Source organism: Haliotis rubra, unplaced genomic scaffold (genome assembly GCF_003918875.1).
Source record: "Haliotis rubra isolate DU_JTF1 unplaced genomic scaffold, ASM391887v1 Scf4, whole genome shotgun sequence".
NCBI lineage: Eukaryota > Metazoa > Mollusca > Gastropoda > Lepetellida > Haliotidae > Haliotis > Haliotis rubra.
The window spans coordinates 4,245,319-4,265,063 of record NW_025767079.1 but is presented as its reverse complement, the minus strand read 5'-3'; the positions used below and the strand labels follow the sequence as shown (position 1 = coordinate 4,265,063).

General features: G+C 40.0%; 1 protein-coding gene across 1 annotated transcript; it reads right to left on the bottom strand.

The window, feature by feature from the left end:
* Positions 1 to 5,269: 5,269 nt before the first annotated feature.
* Positions 5,270 to 13,364, bottom strand: LOC124287114 (ependymin-related protein 2-like). Its single transcript, XM_046723603.1, has 6 exons — positions 13,203 to 13,364; positions 10,424 to 10,534; positions 8,240 to 8,333; positions 7,305 to 7,481; positions 6,400 to 6,498; positions 5,270 to 5,373 (listed from the first exon to the last, which is right to left on the bottom strand). The coding sequence occupies exons 1-5, from the start codon at positions 13,329 to 13,331 to the stop codon at positions 6,404 to 6,406; spliced, it is 606 nt and encodes a 201-aa protein (XP_046579559.1). The 5' UTR covers positions 13,332 to 13,364; the 3' UTR covers positions 5,270 to 5,373; positions 6,400 to 6,403.
* Between the last annotated feature and the right edge of the window lie 6,381 nt (positions 13,365 to 19,745).

Sequence of the window (19,745 nt, the reverse complement as noted above, 5' to 3'; positions counted from 1 at the left end):
CTAGTATAACACTACCTCGAATACGGTTCCATTTTCTTCTCCGTTGAACTCAGAATACGTGTGCTTTGAGCCATTAGTCCAAATAGAGCTGGCGTTTGACGCGTATGTGGAGTTATCTCCCCTGGTTGGAGGACGAATGGACGCCGCGTTACCCCCAGTCATGCAGACGAGAGCAAAGGCCATTCCATTCTGAACGATCAGCACTAACGTGAAAGCAATGGCCAGGATATAGCAAAGCTGGAACCGACACGACGTGTACTTCTCCATCGCAGTCGGGTACGTCGATGCCGTGTTGTCATCGTGGCTGGTCGTCGTGTGATTGTTAATGCTAGGGGATTTACCAGTGTCGGTGATACTGACGGTGCTTTGGTTACTTGATGATGCTTCGTGAAAGTAGATTGCTGCGGATAAAGAAGAACGTGCACGGATACAGAAAGCACTAAAGTCGAGACGCAGTCAGTTTCTCAGACCCAAGAGAACAAATTAAAAAGTAGAACTTGCGAAATTTCACTTTCACACGTGCAACTCGCGCACCTGGCTGTTCTACCAGCAAGTGGTCCTCCCTCGTAAGACATACCGAAACGTGACAACAAAACAATGATCGTTTGTTAAACAACTTTTTTATTCGTGTGTCCAAAATTATGAGACAATTCATCAGAGTTGGTCTGCCGATTTCATGTGACTGTGCACAGTTTTATTTCGTTGCATTTATTAGATTTTGTGTTAGTGAGCAATTCATCGGACTAAAATGAAGTCAAACGGACTATAATTAAGCAACAAATTTTAAGTTACTGACTAACCTAATGATAAATCTTGAATTGGAACGATGACTGTTTTTTGAACTGTATTCCCTTTCAATATTGTTTAAGGGTTTTGCTAAATCAATCGTCAAAACACATCCCAAAATGCAGTTGAAGCACACTACCCACGACTGTCTCAAGAAGCACTATCAACGCGGCTAACTGTATAAAAAGCCAAAACATTTTAATGATTTTACCAATATCTGTTACAATGGCACGAAGTAGACTACCAGAAGCAAGAAGATGGGACATTATTTGAATGTACGACTATTGGGCTATGGGGCGACAGCTTGACATGCACCACATCCTCGATTTGTTCAAGAACACCGTCAAACCAACAAAGGTAAGGACTGACAAAGGCCAGGTCAACCCCGAAAGACGTCTCAAGTTGAAGATCGGGATTTAGCAACAAGGCTTGTGAGACGCCAGCCCTTCAGTACAAATGGCGCCCTGAAGCACCTATGACTCCCCAAAAGACGTCTGCAAATTGCAAATTTTCATGATTTTGTTGTTGTTTACTCCAAAATGTCAGGAAACAATGGCGTTTAAGCCTTCAAGTATACATACTTCTGGTCATGGTTGCTCAGTTTCATGGCAATATGAAAAGAATCGGGGGTTGCTTAATTAATATATTGGGGCGTATGCATTCACTTCAGCTTCCTATTAGTGCAATAAAAGACTTATTATCCCTTACGACTTGCCTGAAATCGATAATTGAAACTGCGAGGCGAACAGCTTCCAAACAGAGAACGCTTGCCATATATGGAATGTAAACAATTCCTCCGTGGTGTTGTCGGTGTTTCAAAACAAGTTATAACAGGATATAATGAAAAAATGTTCGGCCGGTTGAGAGCGCTAGAGACAGACGATTTAATGCAACGTTGCATTAATTCATTCGAACTTTATAATTAATTTTAATATTGTAATCTAAATACGTAAATTATTTGGGAATAAATTATATGGTAGCTTCCCTGAGGACTGATAGTATTATTTAGAGAAATACAATATTTATTTTAAGAGAAGTGTGGTGTGATATAGTGCCTTTAAGGTCCAAAAGCCTTCGTGTTCTGGTATGTATTATATACACCCAGGGGCAAAAGAAACGATACCATATTATTGAGGCTAATTAATGAAAGATGACAAAAGACAAACAGAAAATCAATGTTGTAATTTGAAGACAAATAGGTGAGGAGCATGGAAAATCAAATTCATTAATCGAGGCCAATAATTGTTTGAGATAATTGCAAAAAAAACACATAATATTCATATGTCCTGTATTCGATCACTCCAGTATGATGAGATAAGTCAATGTCAGTGACACAGGGACACTCCTGTGAGTCAATATCGAATGTGGTCACCACAGGCATTAACTGACATGTTACTGAGTGCGCGTGAAACATTTTAAAAATTCAAGAAATAGAAAGCATAAAGCCTTACTTACATTTTGCGTCTCCGGAAATTTTTGCAGTCATAATGTCGGGTATGAACAATTCCAGGACACTGTGTAAGGTATTGAAGCCAGGTGACTGCCCTCTCAGCCGACCTTGCTGGTGAATGTTATTGGCTAGCGCCCGTGCATCCACAACACACCCGTGGATATATACAGCATGCCTCAGCACTTTACCTTCTTAATCCAGTGTAAACTACACTCAATGTACTTACAGTATCGTCCATAAATATTTGAGGTTCTCTTATATAATAACTGACTGAACCTAAATGGAATCGACATTTTGATTACAGTATATCTACAAGCAAATCTAACAGTATACGTTTATGTGTCAGACTGAACACCAACAGCTACAGAGCAGGCTCCAGTGACGTGAGATGGACACATCGATCAAAGCCATCGGGCCCGCTGACTGTCTATTGTATGGCGGACGCAGTTGCATCTCAGGACAAGATATAGTTACGTAACCATACAGCAGCGACGTATGATCGGTCACGATTCACTTCAAGACAATGTACAATTCACACAGTAAGGGATTACTCAAGTCCAAACATAGCAGGGCTATTACTATTAAGGATGGCTGTGTATTGGCAAATAAATTGTATTGCAATATATTGCGATTCAGGTACCCGTATTGCGATACCTATTGTCAGTCTGACACTAACTTTGCATGCCAGTCCTATTTTCTACAAATATTTCTACAAAAATGTTAAGGTTCTGATAACAGCAATCTCAAAATTACGTTGCTTAGTCAGGGATTCTATTTTCATTTTTATACAATTTATACACATTTTGTATAATAATTATAATAATAATAATAACTTTGGATTTATATAGCGCTAGTATCCAGTGATCACTGCTCAAAAGCGCTTCCGAATATACAATAAATACACGAATCTGAATCATTTGAATAATATGGTGACATTTTTAATTTTACTAATATTGCATGTAACATCAACAAATACACAACTTTTCTTACAGCATCTCCAGTGGACAGTTTGGTTTCTTCTTGATTCCACTATAAATTTATAACCATTAAATACTAAACTCTGGCCACCCCAGGAATTGGGAACAAATTGAACATGTGCTTCTGCCATTGTAGAATGACTTGTCGTAAACCAAATTTCTGTTTTATAATCCCCATGCCTCATGTCATGTTTTCTTCACGATATGGCTGCGATATTGCCGATGTGACGTTAAATATTAACTCACTCACTCATGTCATATTTGATTACTTTTAATGACTGAGTTCATTAATCACTATAAACTGTGTGGTCAGTGAATGAACTTGCGGGGAGTGAGTGAGTTTAGTTTAAGCAATATTCCAGCAATATCACTGCGGGGGATACCAGGAATGGGCTTCACACATTGTACCCATGTGGGGAATCGAGCCCGGGTCTTTGGCGTGACGAGCAAACACTTTAACCACTAGGCTACCCCACCGCCCCTGGTGGCAAGTGAACTCCACTTACTCGAACAGACTATAATTGTGCAAGCACTGGACTGTTATACACTCATTGTGTCCACGTGGGGAATCGAACCCGGGTCTTCGGTTTGACGAGCGAACGCCTTAACCACTAAGCTACCCCACCGCCCCTATTACTAGAGGTATACAACAATTTACAGTTTGCAACAGGATCGCAAAAACAAAACTATGTAACGTGGTGTAATAAATTATATTTTTGATAAAAAAGAAAAGTTGTTTCCAAGATCAAAATTTCCGTATGCGTGTTCATGCATTTTCAAGAACAGGATAGTTTATCAAAACTTTCAAGTTGTCTAGTACTGGTGTACAGCTGGAATATTGTTGAGTGAGGCGTTTAACAACAAACCAACCAACCGACCGACCAACCAACCAACAACCAAGTGATCTAAATATTAACCTGACCTTACCGCCCTCTTATGACAAGCATGGGTTGCTGACGACAGCCGCCATACAGCTGGAATATTGCTGTGTGCGGCGTAAAACTAAACTCACTCACTCAGTATTTCATATGAATATAAATGTAAAGGTACTTCAAGACTTGCATTTCAGACATAATGAGTGAGTGAGTTTGGAGTCTGAACCAGACAATCCAGTGATCAACAAACAGCATGTGCATCGATATACGCAACTGGGATCCAATGACATATGTCAACCTGACCAATTTTAACCCTAACCTTCACGGGCCCCGTTGTTATATTGAGCATTTGACTCCTCTTTTCCGGAATTGCGATCTTTGCCAAAGAATACCGCCAAAAGACACAAACGTACCCTCGATGACGTACGGGTGGTGGGGTAGTCTAGTGGTTAAAGCGTTCGCTCGTCACGCGAAGGCCCGGGTTCGATTCCCCACATGGGTGCAATGTATGAAGCCCATTTCTGGTGTTCTCCGCCGTATTATTGCTGGAACATTGCCAAACGCGGCATAAAACCATACTCACCTTCACCATGAAGTACACCTCTCGGCGTATATGTCATTGACCTGAGAATAGACAGGATATCAGCTACATAATAAGTGAGTGAGTTAAAATTTAAAGTCTCTTTGGCAATATTTCAGCCATATCGTGAGCTACATAATAAGAGCCGGTTATCTTTTGCATTCGGAAATCCTCGATTATATTTGTTTTCAGATGAACAAAACAAACTCCACTTCATGTAGGCAAGGTTGAAAGTGGCAGGGGTGACTATGTCACAGAAGTTGTTTTACACCCCAATCTGGAAGAATTTTTGGAAGAATTACGTTTTTTGAGAGAATTACGTTTTTGGAAAGATTTACCTTTTTGGGAAGAATTAGGTTTTTGAAAGAATTAGTTTTTTTGGAAGAATTACGTTTTTTGAAAGAATTGCGGTTTTTGACAGAATTACTTTGTTTGAAAGAATTGCGTTTTTTTAAAAAACAATTACGTTTTTCAAACAGAAAAACGATCGGTTAATTTCGAATCAATAACATGATTAATCAGGATCCTGGGATGAGTCTGGAATGTTCCAAGTTGTTTTGGTTTTCACAAAAAATAATTAAAAACAATGACACACATTTTATTCAGACATTCAAGTTTTATTCATCACGTCATGAATATCTTGCAAGATAAACATTTTCGCAATGACTTGGTGACAAGGCACATCCTTTTCTCATCAGCAATGTCCTGAAACAGAAAACATGTGTGTTCGTGAAGTTGCTGATGAAGATTTTGGCAGAAGGTTTTTTAAAAGGGAAAATGGTATCACACTTATGATCATAATCAAAAGTAATTAATTAATTTGTCTGAGTTCATGTTATAGAATTATAGAATCTTTACCCTAGATGTAACTTGCATCATGTGTCTGAGTTCATGTTATAGAATTATAGAATCTTTCCCCTAGATGTTACTCGCATCATGTGTCTGATTTCATGTTATAGAATTATAGAATCTTTAACCTAGATGTAACTTGCATCATGTGCCTGAGTTCAGGTTATAGAATTATAGAATCTTTACCCTAGATGTAACTCGCATTAATGTGTCTGATTTCATGTTATAGAATTAGAGATTCTTTACCCTAGATGTGGCATTGGGTGAACAGTTAGTGTGTAATGTTAACTGTGACAAAGAGTAAAATGATTATATTTGGCGTTGACCGTGGCATTGAGTGAACAGTTAGTGTGTAATGTTAACTGTGACAATGAGTAAAATGATCATATTTGGCGTTGACCGTGGCATTGGGTGAACAGTTAGTGTGTAATGTTAACTGTTACAAAGAGTAAAATGATCATATTTGGCGTTGACCGTACCACTGAGTGAACAGTTAACGTGTAATGTTAACTGTGACAATGAGTAAAATGATTATATTTGGCGTTGACCGTGGCATTGAGTGAACAGTTAGTGTGTAATGTTAACTGTGACAATGAGTAAAATGATTATATTTTGCGTTGACCGTGGCATTGGGTGAACAGTTAGTATGTAATGTTAACCGTGACAATGCGTAAAATGATTATATTTGGCATTGACCGTGGCATTGGATGAACAGCTGAAAAGTTAGTATTTGAGGTCAAAGTGGTTTCAGTAAGTGAAAGGTTAGTATTTGATGGTGATTGTTGGGCCATTTGGTGTTCATTGTTAGTATTTTAGGTAGGGATATGTTAGAATGTGGTGTACTAGCACACTATTGCTAAATAAACACTTCGATATACGTACGGAATTATGCATAGCAGTATGACGGAATGTTGAAGAGAGAGACGTCCTTGACACCGGGGAAGATGTAAACGTACGCCTTAACGTAAAGAACCTTTCCCCCTGAAGAGTAAGAATAGCACATTCACTATATTCAGTAAAGCACAGTGACTTACATAAGAGTTACATAACGGCAGCTTGTACATAATTAAAACTGTCCCAGGCAAAGAAATGGTTGGTCTCGTGTCACTGAGGCAGACAACTAGCACACTGTTGTTGCTTTTTCGTTGTGTTTGTTTTGTTTTGTTTGGGTTTTTGGGTTTTTGGGTTTTTTTGCTAATGTGTGTGTTTGTGCGTGTGTGTGGGGGGGTGTGTGTGTGTGTGTGTGTGTGTGTGTGTGCGCGCGCGTGCGTGCGTGCGTGCGTGCGTGCGTGCGTGCGTGCGTGCGTGCGTGCGTGCGTGCGTGCGTGCGTGCGTGCGTGTGTGCGTGTGTGTGTGTGTTATCACTTTTTATGCCTTCAGGTAATTCAGTTTTTAAGGCAGAAATTAACGTGTGTTTTTTTCCAGTGCAGAATGATCAGGCAATAGGACTTGCATTGAAGCCAGTCCATATGCTCTCAAATCTTTTACTGCTGTACGATGTCTTGTGTGAAGATCTGACAATTCCTCACACATGGCCAAACATGAATTGCGTGGGTTCTTGAGACAATCAGATGTATTTCTTAAAAAGAAATCGGTTTTATGTCTACGCTCGCTCGCTCACTCGCCAACTCGCCCACTAACTCGTCCGGTGACTCCCTCCTTCATCTGGTTCAATTCGTATCATGGGTACATTGTGTGAAGCCCAATTCTGGTGTCCACCGCCTTGATATTGCTGGAATATTGCTAAAAGCGGCATAAACTAAACTCACTCACTCACTCATACCAACCTTCGCCGTTGCCAGTTATGATCGTGTTGCTGATTATCGGTATACAATCTTTTGAGACGACAGCAATGACGTTCTGCTGCCTGCCGTCGGGAGTGGTGCTGTTGCTGGAGTACGCTGTCCCATGTAGGGTGTCTTGATCGTACCCAAAAAAGAGAGGGCCCTGGTTGACAGCGCCACCTGAGAATAAACATTGTTTTATGATAGAGGCAACCATTAAATATCATGGGTAGAGGAGAATGGGCCAGACCGGAACAACAAGAAGAGCTGACTACCGCGTAAAACATTATGCATTTAATTTTTATTCCAATCCCGTTATATCGATCCTGGCAATACCAGAACATAGGTTCGAGATATCGGTACATCCGCGATACGTGGCCTGGATATTACGATATAGCAAAGGTATTAAAGATTTAATTACCGCATGATGTGCAAGATGTATTCGCCCTTCCTAAGACAGTTAATGTGGCAAATACCGACATGCGCGATCGCAATTCTATGACGAATTCGAGATAAGCAGGCAAATCTATGTTTATTTATATAGTGAATCTGTCGTACCGGAAAATAAGCTCGAGATATGGGTACATTCGAAACAACGGAGTTCGAGAAGAAGGGGAGGGGCGTTTCTTTGTCAGTATGTGTATCTGGTTTGGGTATCCGTGTTAACCTGCAACATGGTATCTCAGTGGAATATCACTGGACAGTGGTCACGAATAGGTCAGCAGTGTTCCAGTTATATAATAGCCGCCAGAAATGATCGAGTCTGGACCAGGCAAACCGGTGGTTGATAACGCGATGACTCAATATCATTATGTATTTCCAAAACGTCCAGCAGTCGACTTCAGTTGACTATTGAGACATGAAGGTATCTTCCCTGTCTGGGTTATCACGAAGGGATTTGTAAACAGAACAGACAAACATTTGAAAAAATGACATACCAGGAACACAGACATTCTCCTGATCCAGGAACTTTCCCTGAGTGGGGAATGTTGTGCAAGTACGGGCCACGGAATCTATCCTGTATGCAGTGCCCTGCGAACAAAAATTATTGTTATTTTGAAACTAAACAGAAACAAGTCTTGTGATCCAATCTAATCTAATCTAATCTAATCTAATCTAATCTAATCGTTTTGTATAGCGCTGAAGGTTCCAGGTTGACTGTTCACTGGCGTTTTCACATATTCATATATTACACAGTTTATACACAGTGTCTCTTGTATTAACAGGCATGGGCAATTTTGAAGAAATGGGTTTTTAAGCTTGTCCGAAATGTTGATGGCGTTTCTGATAACTTGATGTTGTCTGGAAGAGCATTCCACATAGAAGCTGCGGCGCATCTGAAACTGCGCTCGCCCATATCTGTTTTGCAGAGAGGCTTTTGGAGAAGGTCCTTGTCTTAGGAACCCAGTGTCTGGCTTGGTGTGTGAGGCTGAACAAAGGCTTTGAGAAGAAGGGGCAGGTCCGTCTTGAGGCATTGGAAAGTGTGGAATAGGATTTTGAACTTGATTCTGCTGGAAACTGGTAGCCAATGGAGTTGTTTGACTGACTGACTGAGCTTGGTTTTACGCCGCTTTTAGCAATATTCCAGCAATATCACGGCGGGGGACACCAGAAATGGGCTTCACATATTGTGCCCATGTGGGGATTCGAACCCGGGTCTTCGGCGTGGAGTTGTTTGAGATCAGGAGAGATGAGATATATTGGTGTTCACGTGCTTATGTAGCAACTAAATAGAAACAGGTCTTTGTGTCGTCTAAGTGTGTGGGTATGGTTTCATGCCGCTTTTATCAATATTTCAGCAATATCACCGATAATGGACACAAGAAATGGGTTTCATACGTTGTACCCACGTGGGGCATCAAACCCATGAGCTACGAAAGAACACTTTAAACACTTGGCTACCCCACAAGTAAGTTTGCGCCGTGTGGCCATACTCGAAATTGTCATCCAAATACGAGTGAGTGAGTTTTAGTTTTACGCCGAATTTAGCAATATTCCAGCAATATCATGGCGGGGGACACCACACATTGTACCCAAGTAAGGAATCGAACCCCGGTCTTCGGCGTGACGAGCGAACGCTTTAACCACTTGGCTACTCCACGGCCCCCTCATCCCAATATAAAGACATATTTATCCAAGAAGTGACAGTGAAAGCCTTACTCCAGTTATTTAGCTGGTATTGTAGTATGTCCAACTGATATCGCATGTGATATATTTGATGAGTCTTGCTTATTTCTAACAGTAGGTTTATATATTGTGTTTCGCCGCGCGTAGCCATATTCTAACTGATGTGCCGGCGGTCTGTAAATAATCGAATCTTGCCGAGACAATCCAGTAACTGACATCATGAACATAGATCTACGCACAAGGGTTACAATGACGTGCAATAACGTGATGTTATACGATGATGAGCCTGACCATCCGATCCCCTTATTCGTATTTCATGACAACCATGGGTTGCTGCAGAGTAGCCAATCAAGGGTTTTTCTTTTCTGGGTACCGCCTCCGTGGTGTAGTGGTTAGAGCGTCCGCCCGGAGAGCGGAAGGTCGCGGGTTCGATCCCTGAGCGCGTCATACCAAAAGACGTTAAAATATGGTACTTGTTGGTCCCTGCCTGGTGCTCGGCATTAATGGGTACAACAAGGACTGGTCGGCTCGGAGCCAGTATAATGTGTCTGAGTGGGGTATTCATGCTTCACTGCGGCATGGTATCTCAGTGGGCTGGCACTATAAAACCAGCTTCAGTCTGGGATAGTACAAGCAGCCGCACATACACATACACACGCATGCACGTCGTCATATGAGCGAAATATTCTCAAGCACGACGTTAAACCCAATTTCACCTCACCTCACATCTTTTCTGGGTTTCTCACCTGAGATGTGTAAGAAAACGGTATTTGTCATGAGTAACGGGTAGCAGGAGATGGAGTTGATGAGAGATCATGAAAAAAATAACAGCAAATAAGGAAAAGGGAGTCATGAATAAATCTAAAATGTATTGCAGCGGGGAGGGATCTTGAACAAATGGTATATAAAACGTATATTTATACATTTTGTGCTCGTCCACTAAGCTAACCCGCCACGCTTAAACACAGAAATAGCCCTCGGTAAATCTCTCCTACCTTCTTGTAGTCGTAGATTGTTTTCTTGGTCCCGTAGTAATTGCTGGCGACACGGTTTTCGCCAAAGAAGTATCTTTGGTTGGGGCCGTCCCAGACGAAGTAATGCAAGCCCTGAAACATACGTTCTGCATTGTCAGCTTTGAAAAATTCAGATTATTTCGTAAATCTAAGCAAGACAACTACGATAAAGTATACAAAATACAGGGAACTTTCTTAAACTATCAACTCTTGTCCCCCGCCGTGATATTGCTGGAATATTGCTAAAAGCGGCGTAAAACCAAACTCACTCACTCACTCACTCCAAATAACTGGAGATATCAGATAAGAAACACAACATTTACATTCGATCAATCACATATTAATAATATATGCAAATTTATTATCTGTAATGCTAAAGGCTCAAGGATATTTTATGACGAAATAATTAAGAATGATTCTACACCCAAGTCCTTAGAATATTGGAACACTGTCTTTCAACATCAGATTGATTGGAAAGATGTATTTAGCTATTATAGGAAATGTACAAATGACTGTAAACTCTTAGACTTTCAATACAGATTTATAAACAGAATAATTTATACAAAAAAAAGAATGATTGGAAATGAAGTTGGTTGATGATGATACATGTACAGTTTGTAAAACCGCCTCAGAAGATATATCACAGGTCTTCTTTGAATGTCAATTTGTTCGGAACTTTTGGGTTAAAGTTGAAGAATTCCTAATGATAACCTCCAAACCAATATGACACTATCTAAATTAATCATTATGTTGGGACCGCCCTCAAATAACCAAGTAGTACATCACATTTTACTACTTGCAAAAAGATTAATCTATACTTCAAGCCTAAAACAGCAAGATATATCCTTTGCAGAATTTCTCAAGTTACTTAAATACATATGCTATATCGAAAGGTTTATTGCAATGAAAAATAATAAATTTAGTGGTTTTACTAGGAAATGACAACACCTAGATACGGTACTCTGACATTTTAATTTAGCACACGTGCAGTTTGACCTCCTCATTCTATTGTGTCCACTGCAGTGATAATATTTTCAAACTAACTCCTATTTATCTATATATGTACACCCTCATATGTGTAAACAATTTTGTACTAACTTGATAATGTAATGCCAAAACATGTCACTCTTCTGTCTGTACATGCAACTTGAAATGGAATAAAAAAAAGATTTAAAAAACTACGATAAAGTACGAGCTGGAACATTGCCGAGTGCGGCGTTAAACTACAAACAAAACGTGCAGTATCAGAAGCACGTCCTTCATCTAGAAGGTCCCTTAAACCATAGTATACGTCCGTGCATGTCTAGAATATGTGGCAAGTGTAACTTATCACAGTTTCAGGGAAATGAAATGTTTGAAAATGATCAAAGTTTCTCGGCTCCTACTTATTATATTTATAAAGATATTTTACTTACCGTTTTTATTCTGTAATATATGTTCATTTCAGGGACCAGAAGTCAGTCAAACCTTGAGCTACCTCCAAAGATAGTACAGTGAATGAGTGAGTTTGGTTTTACGCCGCTTTTAGCAATATTCCAACAATATCACGGGGGGGGGGGGCTTCAGAAATGGGCTTCACACATTGTACCCATGTGGGGAATCACACCCCTACACCCCATACACCCCAAAGATAGTAACTGACCCTTGATAAACGCTTTAAATAGATTGTTGCGTTGCCCTTTTCGCAGTAGAAGATCTGTTACGTTTTTTGAAGCAGTCACTAACGAAAATATACAGCTCGAAAAAGTGAAAAGACTCTACTGTAGTTATTCTGTCTGGCATGAGAAATAAAGTTGAGGTTACTCTATGGGGTGTTTCATATCTTAAGATACACTAATTCTACTTTTGAGTAAATCTATCTCAGAAACAACTCTCCTCTTCCCCAAGAATAAATGACTTCCACCAACTTAAAAGCGTATTATACCTACAAACAAAGAGTATAAGGTCAGTTCACAGAGAAGCAGAACTAACCTTTCAAGATGCCATACAACATTTCCCGTTTGTTTATTATATGAATATTATTTTCGAAATCTTGCCCATTAAATAGTCTATTTTTTAGCTTTTGATTTATTAGGTTTGTCTTCCAATTTCACTGGCATAAATGTCAAATTATTCTCGAGCGTTTTATGGCATACGGAAATATTTTCAATTTAACTTTGAACCTTTTGCATATGCTACTCATAGAAAGTAGGAGTGAGTTTAGTTTTAGGCCGCACTCAGCAATATCCAAGCTATATGACTGCGGTCTGTAAAAAATCGAGTCTGGATAATGTCGTGATCAACATCATGAGCATCGTTCTACGCAAATGGGATACGACGACATGTGTCAACAAAGTCAGTGAGTCTGACCACCCGATCCCGTTAGTCGCCTCCTATGACAAGCATGGGTTACTGAAGACCAATTCCCTCCCGGGTCTTCACGGGTATCATAGAAAGTCAGTCACCGTGAATTTGCCACTGTTATTTATAATTTATATTAAACTTTAAACGTTTGCATAAACTGAAATATCTGGGTTCAAGACACAATAATTCAATTTGTCTCTTTTTGGAAAACTGGAATTTTATCAAATTGTTTTGGAAATTTATACGGCGCCTAAATCCAAATTTTGCTTTAAGGCGCAAATCTTCCGTATCAGTTTATGAGCGAGAGGTTTACGGAAAGGGGAAGGTGGTTACATATGTAACATATTCTGTCTTTGGGATTCATATGGTTACAAAGTCCATATTGGTACACATGATAAACTCATGGCACTGTACTTACTTGCGTAGTGGTCGTGGAGTTGGAGACGGTGAGATGTTGGAAGGCAGAGAATCGCGAGGGTGGACAACAGACGGGGTTACTGGCAGCCACTGATAAAGCAGCAAGGGCAAGTGTTACCTGGAGGATCATTCTGGAAGGTCGTCGCTGGAGATGTGCCTGTGTCAAGTTCACTGCCAATGTCGTCCTTACGAAAAGGATTAGATGTCTCCCTTATATGCACACAGAACAGAATCACGTGACATGTTTATGGATTCTGGAAACAAAAACAGAATATAAATAAAAATATCTATTTGTTGGAGACGAAATATAATTTGACGTTTCCTTGATAAATTAGTACATGTAAAGCTGACTTGACAGACATTCATACTGCATGTATATGCGTGTTGCAGTCATACAATGGTTAATGAGGTTAAGTCAATTAAATCGTTAAGAGGCGTTGCACTTCATATTTTAAAGAAATATGAACGTTTCAATGTTGAAATTTATACATTGAATAAGTATTGAATATTACATGGACTGACTGACTGACTGAGTTTGGCTTTACGCCGCTTTAAGCAATATTCCAGCAACATCACGGCGGGGGACACCAGAAATGGGCTTCACACGTTGTACCCATGTGGGGATTCGAACCCGGGTCTTCGGTGTGACGAGCCAACGCTTTAACCACTAGACTACCCCACCGCCCCGAATATTACATTAAAGTGATAAACATGAGACAAACTGATTTACGATAACATTCGACTTAGATGCTTGATTGGCATTTTAGAAGATGCTATTTGATGAACATAGAGATTTTCCTTGATGACATCTGGGTTAAAAATATTTGGGATTAAAAAGAAGATGTAACCCAGAAAAATCTCTATGTTCAACATTCGACTAATAGCGTTTTGACTTCAGCAGATAGATGTATTACGAGTAAAGGCCACGGGTCCAACGATCAATGGCCGCGTAATTCATGTCCAGATACATTGCAATACAAATGTTCAAATTAATTTAGAAAATATTCAAATGATAGATATTGAAGATTTAACACATTAAACATTATTCTTCAAGCTGATTTTGATTCCATGTGAGAAAGTGAGTGAGTTTAGTTTGTACGCAACTTTTAGCAATATTCCAGCAATATCACGGCGTACGACAATAGAAATATATCACATGTGAAGTGCGTGACGTTGAATATCTGAGACAATATCGGGCATAATATCAGACATAAGACACCTAGATATATCACATATAAAGTGTGTGACGCTGAATATCTGGGACAATATCGGGCATAATATCAAACATAAGACACCTAGATATATCACATATAAAGTGTGTGAGGTTGAATATCTGTGACAATATCGGGCATAATATCAGACATAAGACACCTAGATATATCACATATAAAGTGTGTGACGCTGAATATCTGGGACAATATCGAGCATAATATCAGACATAAGACACTGAGATATATCACATATAAAGTGTGTGACGTTGAATATCTGAGACAATATCGAGCATAATATCAGACATGAGACACCTAGATATATCACATATAAAGTGTGTGACGTTGAATATCTGAGACAATATCGAGCATAGTATCAGACATAAGACACTGAGATATATCACATATAAAGTGTGTGACGTTGAATATCTGAGACAATATCGAGCATAATATCAGACATAAGACACCTACATATATCACATACAAAGTGTGTGACGTTAAATATCTGAGACAATATCGAGCATAGTATCAGACATAAGACACCTAGATATATCACATATAAAGTGTGTGACGTTGAATATCTGAGACAATATCGAGCATAATATCAGACATAAGACACCTAGATATATCACATATAAAGTGTGTGACGTTGAATATCTGAGACAATATCGAGCATAATATCAGACATAAGACACTGAGATATATCACATATAAAGTGTGTGACGTTGAATATCTGAGACAATATCGAGCATAATATCAGACATAAGACACCTACATATATCACATATAAAGTGTGTGACGTTGAATATCTGAGACAATATCGAGCATAATATCAGACATAAGACACCTACATATATCACATATAAAGTGTGTGACGTTGAATATCTGAGACAATATCGAGCATAACATCAGACATAAGACACCTTGTAAATCACATATAAAGTGTGTGACGTTGAATATCTGAGACAATATCGGGCACAATTGGGCTTCACACATTTTACCCATGTGGGGAATCGAACCCGGGCCTTCGGTTGGACGAGCAATTGCTTTAACCACTAGGCTACCCACCGCCCCAGGCAAACGAAACATGGTCACATCACAAGTAATGTGTGACGGTGAATAACCTACAATGAATGTGCGTACTTCAGTCCGGTTTGACAAAATGAATGCAAGTCAAGATGAGTCAAGACGTGTTGAAATAAAAATTGGTGAATGTATATTCATGTAAAGAACACAGGACCAGTTTTACTAGCAATGAATATATGAAGACAACTGTGGCCATTTAACTTCAGGTACATCAAAGGTCACAACATCGAGGTGTCCCTGTTCCGTGGCCTACTGTTTCTCACCTTGAACATAACCTCTAACGAAGTGATAAAGTTCAGATATGTATAAACCCGTGAAGGTCCGGGTTAGAATTGATCTTCAGTAACCCATGCTTGTTGTAAGAGGCGACTAACGGGATCAGGTGGTCAGGCTCGCTGGCTTGGTTGACACATGTCATCGTATCCTAATTGCGTAGATCGATGCTCATGCTGCTGATCACTGGATTGTTTGGTCCAGATTCGATTATTTACAGACCGCCGTCATATAGCTGGAATATTGCTGAGGGCAGCGTAAAACTAAACTCACTCACTCACTCAGATATGTATAACGTGTCCTTGATTGCATGACCCTTACCAAACATGTATTATATTGTTTTTACTTCCCCTTGATGCTGTCAGTTTTGGTGACCTTCCTTGATTACTTCTGATCCACCAAATCCCGTAATATAATACCAGTTCCTTTAGAAGATAATATATAGTGACAAAACGATGTCAGATGTCTTAAGAAGCGGATCTGGAATACTTGTAAGCTCATAATGCAAAGCGTCACTTGTTGGGCACATGATGAGTTTATTGGACAGACTTGAGGACCCAGTTTGAAACCTCGAAATTTTCGGAAATTAAGTTATGAGAACTGAAAAAAGACAAGCTTAACTCGCCCATAATGTTTAAAGTAATAGGAGTAACAGTGTTTGTTTCTGCTATGTGTGAAAGATCAGTAGGTCAAACCCAGGGATCAGTGGCGATTTCCGCTAATCCGCAACTGTTTTGTTTCATGTACTAATTAAAAACAATTCTTTTCGTCATAATTCTTAGTTTGGTTAAGCGTGCGACAATAACGTCCTCTGGCACAAATATTCTGTAAGCATCACGCAAGACAGAAAGTGTATCTAATTTAATTCATTGGTATGGAAAAGATGTAAATATAAACTGGCACAAAACAAAACTGGCACAATAACGCCTGGCTTCATTGTTTCTTCTTCATTCCAGCTGTATAGCGGCGGTCTGTAAATAACCAAACAATCCAGTGATCAACATCATGAGCATCGATCTACGCAATGGGGAACCGATGACATATGTCAACCATGTCATCGAGCCTGACCACCCGATCCCGTTAGTCGCCTCTAACGACAAGCATGGGTTGCTGAGTACCAATTCTAACCCGGATTTCCGCGGGTTTCGTTGTTTCTTGACCAACACGCTTCATATACATGTATAGTAGAACCACGGAGTTTGGACTGGTTACCCCCGAGACGGTACCTGTTGTTACCATGTCTGTCGGTATCAAGGGAATAAATCTGGGACTGGTTGACTGATACCGTGACTGAATGGGGTATTCATGTTAAAACTGTGGCAGTGGGCTTGCACTATATATCTGGCATTAGTCCGGACTAGTATATACAGCTAAACACATACGCAAAGGAAGCGCAATTATCTTGAACGAGAAGTTAAACACCATTTCACTGCACCTTCCTTTCAGAATGTCCATATCGTTCTCGTTTTATTACTGAAACAACTCTGATCCGATGGTAACTTTTAACCCACCTCTATGATGCAGGAAACAGAAAAGGGTACTTGGGTAGCCTCCTGGTTAACGCGTTCTCTCGTCGCACCGAAGATCAGGGTTCACTTCCAATATGGGTATAATGTGTTCCGCGCGTGATATTGCAGGAATATTGCGGCGTAAAACTTTACTCACTCATCCAAAACGTTAAACCTGTTGCTTATTTCTTAAACCGCTGCTTTACCCCGGCGCTTATGAGAGACCATGTGCTTATTAGAGATAATACGGAATAACGAATTGCTGTTAATTTATAATAACACTTAAAATAAAAATACCGGGTTATTTATCAACCTGTTATTTGTCTGTGGTGCCTTGTCTTGGACGCATGAAATATGCGTGCGAACCGTCATCTCTTGGTTTCAAATGTCCCCATTTACATTTGTTTGATAGACAGAATACACATAACTGTTTCCCCCGTAACGTGTGTGTACTTATTTCCCTAAGATAACAATAACAGGTTGTATATACGAAACAAAACGAATGTTGATTTATACAAACTTGAAAATTCAAATCAAGAACTGGATTAATATATCATAGGTTTGCTTTGTACCCACACATTTTTGCTTTACGAGAGAGTGAGTGAGTTTAGTTTTACGCTGCTTTAGCAATATTCCAGCAATATCACGGCGGGGGACACCAGAAATGGGCTTAACACATTGTACCCATGTGGAGAATCGAACCCGGGTCTTTGGCATGACAAGCCAACGCTTTAACCACTAGGCTACCCCACTTCCCTTTTGTATTACGAAGCATGAATGATTAACAAATAAGGAAACAGTTCAGGATAAAGTGGGATAAAAGAATCTGGAATGTGCCAACTTGTAGTACTGACGAAAAACGTAAAGACAACATAAGACACGTGTCATTCTGAAATAATTTTTATTGATCATATCATGAATATCTTGCAAGATGTTGTTTTCTCGGTGACTTCAAATGGCATATTCGTTTCACATCAGCAATGTTCTGAAAAAAACTTAGACAGGTTCTTGAGGTTGCGGCGGAACATTTTGGTCAAAGATTTTACATTTTCGTTAATTTTCAAAAGTAATCCTTTAGTGTCTTATGATCAGGGACATGAATAATTTCATTAATTTTGGCAAAACTGTGTCTGATTTAAGTGTATGGAATGATAATGTTTATACCGATGGAAATAGAGGAAAGAAACACTATTGCCAGACAATGTTCAATGCCATATCATAGAGTGAAAAGTTTAATGTTGAATGTGCCATAATGTGAACAGTCAGTATTTATTGTTCACTGTTGTGCTATTGTGCAAAAGGATAGTATTTAATGTTGTGGTATTGAGTGAAAACTTTGAGTGAAAGGATTGTATTTGGCTTTGTTGTCGTTAAGAACCTTGGAGGTATCCTTACCGTTTTGTTGTCGTAAAGCACCATGGAGGTGTCCTTACCGTTTTGTTGTCGTAAATTGAACCATGGAGGTCTCCTTACGGTTTTGTTGTAGTAAAGAACCATGGCGGTATCCTTGCGGTTTTGTTGTAGTAAAGAACCATGGTGGTCTCCTTACGGTTTTGTTGTAGTAAAGAACCATGGAGGTCTCCTTACGGTTTTGTTGTAGTAAAGAACCATGACGGTCTCCTTACCGTTTTGTTGTCGTAAAGCACCATGGAGGTATCCTTACGGTTTTGTTGTCGTAAAGCACCATGGAGGTATCCTTACCGTTTTATTGTCGTAAAGCACCATGGCGGTCTCCTTACCGTTTTGTTGAAGTAAAGCACCATGACGGTCTCCTTACCGTTTTGTTGTCGTAAAGCACCATGGCGGTCTCCTTACCGTTTTGTTGTCGTAAAGCACCATGGCGGTCTCCCTACCGTTTTGTTGTCGTAAAGCACCATGGCGGTCTCCTTACCGTTTCGTTGTCGTAAAGCACCATGGCGGTCTCCTTACCGTTTTGTTGTCGTAAAGCACCATGACGGTCTCCCTACCGTTTTGTTGTCGTAAAGCACCATGGCGGTATCCTTACGGTTTTGTTGTCGTGAAGCACCATGGCGGTCTCCCTACCGTTTTGTTGTCGTAAAGCACCATGGCGGTCTCCCTACCGTTTTGTTGTCGTAAAGCACCATGGCGGTCTCCTTACGGTTTTGTTGTGAAGCACCATGGCGGTCTCCCTACCGTTTTGTTGTTTGTAAAGCACCATGGAGGTATCGCCCTCAGCAATATTCCAGCTGTATGGCGGCGGTCTGTAAATAATCGAGTCTGGACCAGACATACCAGTGATCAACAGCATGCGCAGCGATCTACGTAATTGGGATACGATTACATGTGTCAACCAAGCATGGGTTAGTTACTGAAGATCAATTCTAACCCGGATCTTTACGAGGATGCGCTGACTTTTACTTTGGTCAAAAATTTTGCCAATATTATATTATGTTTACGACACTCGTTCCTAAACATCGGTATCTCTCTCTCTGTCTCCTGCTGACTGGG